At 40.0% G+C, this 4,727-nt stretch overlaps 1 protein-coding gene across 1 annotated transcript in view; it reads right to left on the bottom strand.

The window, feature by feature from the left end:
- LOC109974869 (importin-13) overlaps positions 1-4,727 on the bottom strand; it is a 28,245-nt gene that overhangs the window by 11,468 nt on the left and 12,050 nt on the right. The window contains exon 6 of the mRNA XM_020625299.1: positions 942-1,082. Coding sequence (XP_020480955.1) covers positions 942-1,082 — 141 coding nt within the window. The remainder of the gene's footprint in view (positions 1-941; positions 1,083-4,727) is intronic.

Below are 4,727 nucleotides of genomic sequence, written 5' to 3'. Positions count from 1 at the left end.
TTAGAAGACCATTCACCCTCAGACACTCAGTAGACACATACTGACACACTGGACAGAAATATTGTGTGAGATTTTTCAGCTGAGACTAGTTTAAACATTCACCAAAGTTTGTATTTTTTTTTATTGGATTGGTTAAAACACACTTATGTGTTGCTTTCAATATAACAGAATGACAATGACTGAAATAATACATGTGCATACATAATGATGTACTGCATGTATATAAGAATGCAAAAATTCACTGTCCAATATTGTTGTTATAACAAATCCACAATACGATATTTGTCACAATATTAAAGAAATTAAGAAAAAAGATTTTAAAAAATGCCATTTACTAAATAATAAATGAGCATTTTTTGTATAATGTATATAAAAGACAATGCAACAGTCAGTAGCAGTCCTTTTAGGTAAAAAAAAAACTAAATCATACTTTCAGTGGAACATCAGTGTTTTAATGTCCCCTTAGCAGGAGTAGATTTCTCCGTTTGGTGGCCATGCCCACCAGTGGTCGGGTTCTCAATAGGCTACTAGATCTGTTGCAAGATGCCAAACTAGACCAAGTCACATGAAAAAAATGCTATTTGTGCTTTACTGGGGGTGTTTTTCAAACATCATGGTCTACTTTTTCATTAGAAAAGACTTTAAAGGTGGTTACTAGGTGGTTAGCTTTGCGTATGTGCATCTGATTTGTTGGCCATCTCTATTAAAATGTTGTGCAGTTGTGTCTCAACTGTTTCTACAGGACACATCCAAGACACTCTCAGTCCAAAATGTTGATACCGTCATAGTGCACGACATTATCAAGACATTTTTCTATCGCAATACTGCAAAACTATAAATACTGTTAATTCCCTAGTTGTGTATAAAAATCGTTTCATCCAAGATGAACGTACTGCAACATTTTTACATTTATACAGACCTACTGAAAGAACAACACATACCTAGAATGATTCTCTCCCAGCGTAACGGCGATCCGGCAGATACCATGGCAGGTCTCCATGTCTCCATTCTGAACAGCCTCTCTGAGCTGCTCCTGGAGCGCCAGCACTTGAGGAACCAGTTTCAGCAAAGTGTTCACATATCTACAATCAATGAACACACAAACACCGGAACTGACCGTTAAGAGTCTCGTTCATCAAAAAAAAAAAAGTTATTTAAATTTGTTTTTAAAGTAAGAACCAGACACAGTGCTGTTGAAATGAGAAGGACATTGCACAGCCAGTGAGCCTCCACTGGTGACCAGAAAACTGACTCACACTGCTCACAGCTAGGGTGATGCATTTATTGCTCATTGTCAAGACAAGTGTTTAGTTCAAATCACATTCCAAGTCAGTCCAACCTCTGATGCTGCACACCCACCCCTGAAAATCCACACATCTACCAGGGAACCAGAAAATCTATTCAAAGCTCAGTTATTATTCTGTCTTCTTCCTGCTGTCTCAGCCATCCCTCACTCTGGCTAAAACACACGCATGAGCCCACACACACACACACACACACACACACACACACATAAACACAACTCACACAGACACGAGGACACCCACATCTGATAACATCCTCCTGTTATCCTTAATGACAACGAGTGATGGGGTGACATTTGTAGATGTAGGGTACGTGTGTGCCTGAATGTCAATGGGGACATCATGTGCATGTGTGAAACCTATAAATGGGGTTGTGGTATATTGGCAAGGCTTCATCTTTTGTCAGAACATCAATGCTTAGCCAGGCCAATGAATATTCATCAATGACACACCAGTGTAATACACAAAGGAAACTGAGAAACAGTAACTCGTAGTGTTTCTCTGGGGATCTAATCTATGGCTGTGACTAATACTTAACTGATCTGTCATTGCTTTTTCAACTAATCAAGTGATCGTTTAATCACTTAAAATGTCAGCAAATTGTGTAAAACATCCATCTCAAGTATTCAGAAACTAAAGTGATGTCTTCAAATTGCAAATTTCTACTGACCAACTATCTGAAACTCAGAGTTTTAATTTGCAACAATGAAAGAAGCAGCAAATAATAACACTGGAAAAGCTGGAAATAGAGAATGTTTAGCATTTCTGCCTAGAAAATGACAAACAATTAGCCAAATAGTCAAAATCACTGATTATTTTTCTGTCCTTTGTTTAATCAACTAATTGTTTCAGGAATAATGTAATCCCTTATAGTACAGTACTATCCAAAGAAAAGAAGAAATGATACTAATATGCACCAACTGCTCTCCGGGTTAAATGCACGTCTTCCTATGGTCCTGGGAAGCATTCGTAAATTCCCTCAGGCCCTGGAGTGAGCATAAGAGTGGGATCTATGGTTCTGAGTTATGAAGCCAAGTCCCCTACTCAGCAGCCGACGCTGATTCAGGCTTCTCTGGAGAGAGCTCCACCCTGCTAAGATGTGATGTGTATGAATCTGGCCTCCATCTACTAAGTACGTACCAGTGTGTTTAATGGCCTACATCCTCTGTGTTGGATGTCTGAGTAATTCTGTGAGAATGGTGCTAGGTCCGACTGCACTTAGATCTGAGTGAGTGAGTGACTGGGGACTGTGTGTGTGTGTGTGTGTGTGTGTGTGTGTGTCAGACTGTACTCAGAAGATCATTCATTTTTAACAAGGTGCTTTGCAGATTCAAGTCAGGCACTCTTAGCTCAAGAAAAAAGGACTGTGTATGCAAAGCAATTAAAAAGACAGAATGGATTTGTGTGTGTTTTTCCCATATCCCACATAAGAGATGACATTCTTGAGATTCCTCTGGGACTGTCTGCTTCAGTCTCCTCTCCTCTAACTCCTGTCCTCCCTGCCCTGCTGTTACACACTTTCTGCCTCCTTCTTGACTCCTCCTTTATTCTCTCCCTCCACCACCCCCACATCCCTCTCCCCACCTCTGATTCCCTCTGCAATTACTGCAACACTTTGAGACAGGGGAAATGGGTTGCCTGGCAACAGGATGCAGCTGGACCAATAGCATCCCCCCAAATGAGTTGACTATAATATGTTTAAACAGAGGGAAAGAACAAGAGACAGAGAGGCTTAATGCTGATGGTGAGAGAAGAGAAAGGGGAAAGGACAAGCACAAAGATACAGGCAGAAAACAAAATAGATGACATGAACAAAGAGAAAAAAGTGGGTTCTGACTTCCTTGAGAGAATGGAGAAAAATAACCTTATGGCCGGTTATAAAAGAATTTTGTTCTAGATCCTAAATGCAGTTGCAAACAAACATAATATATCTGCGCAAATGTGACCCCATAAATCACACAATGCACTGACAAAAACAATGGCCACCTGTGTCTCAATCTCAAGAGATACCACCAATGACAGTCAAGGCGTTTGGGAGGACCTGACAAACACACACTGACACAGAGATGTAAGCAGTAATGAGCAGCACACACAACAAAAGAAGTAAGGAGAGAAACTGGCATTGAAAATAGGAGGGCAATGGATGACAAAACTCAAAGTTTGGATCATATCATGGTTTTTGAATCATAGATCGAATCATTTTTCTTATCAGCAAAAGAAAAAAAAAGACAATTTTAACTTGCCTTCCATTTAAGGAACACTTAAGCAAGAAATTTTAGCCAGTGATCTTAAATGAAAACAACATTCAAGATGTCCAATGTTTAAATAAAATATTCAATACTCAGTTGTTAAAGTACAATATGAAGCATGATTATACCTCCTTCCTTTGAACAAAGTGAATGACAAAAATAGCCTGTGTCCACATAATCAAAAAGTAGGTAGAAAGAAGAAGAAATAAAAAAGAGCTAAGCTTGTAACATATGAGGATGTGTGCATTGCCTGGGGAGAGGCCTCTTCGAAGTCAGGGACTTTGCTCATTGGTTTAGAGATAAAACTGGTACTTTCACAAATCAACTGCAGGCAAAGAGCTGAAGATGTCACATTTCTGAAAGTTTGTGCTCTGCTTCTTCAACAGCTGTTTGACAAACTGCTCATACACTCTCCGTTAGTGGCTGATTTTGTTGCATACACGATTAATGAGCACTGTGATTGCTGACTCGACATTCTCTGTTCAACTGTGTGTAGCAGCCCCAGTCTCGTGTAAAGAGTGACTGACACAGGGGAAAAAATGCAGTGGAAAATCAAAGTGTAATGGACAACATTAGCTGTTCAAATTCTGCTGGACTGTGACCAAACTCCAGGTTACAGCATGTGAAGTTCCTGTGGTGGAAAAACACTATTATGTCCCCTGAGAAAGCCATCTCAATAGGAAGTGAAGTGCCAGGCATTGTGAGGCAGCATGTTGCCAGATGTGAGGCAGTTACCCTCATTGCTTTTCTACCATGCCCCATTCATGCACACACACAAATGCTCTCGGAATCTTTTCTCTGCAACTCTGCATTGATGTTAGGTTGGAACTTTAATTCTATGTGGGCTCCACAACTCGTGGTCATATATCCTGGTCATATACCAAGAACAGATGAGGCATCCAAGACACTTATATACAATATAGTGTATGCATATTTTAAACATGAACTGTATGTGATGATCCATGTAGTCACAATGTCTGCATTGTAGCCTCTGTGTAAGGAGCTATACAATTTTAGAATCACCATGAAAGGTAAGTAGAAGAGGTTAAATCATGTGGATGCCAAGGATTTCTCCAGTCACTATAGCCACTCTTTACATTGCCCATGCAATGCAGGAATTTTACACAAGCTTTCCACCATCCTGCGTAAAAGGTACAGTCCTGGAATTAAGGGG

Source organism: Monopterus albus, unplaced genomic scaffold (genome assembly GCF_001952655.1).
Source record: "Monopterus albus unplaced genomic scaffold, M_albus_1.0 scaffold352.1, whole genome shotgun sequence".
In the NCBI taxonomy this organism is placed as follows: Eukaryota; Metazoa; Chordata; class Actinopteri; order Synbranchiformes; family Synbranchidae; genus Monopterus; species Monopterus albus.
Note: the sequence above shows the minus strand (reverse complement) of the source record. Positions and strands in the feature narration are given on the sequence as shown.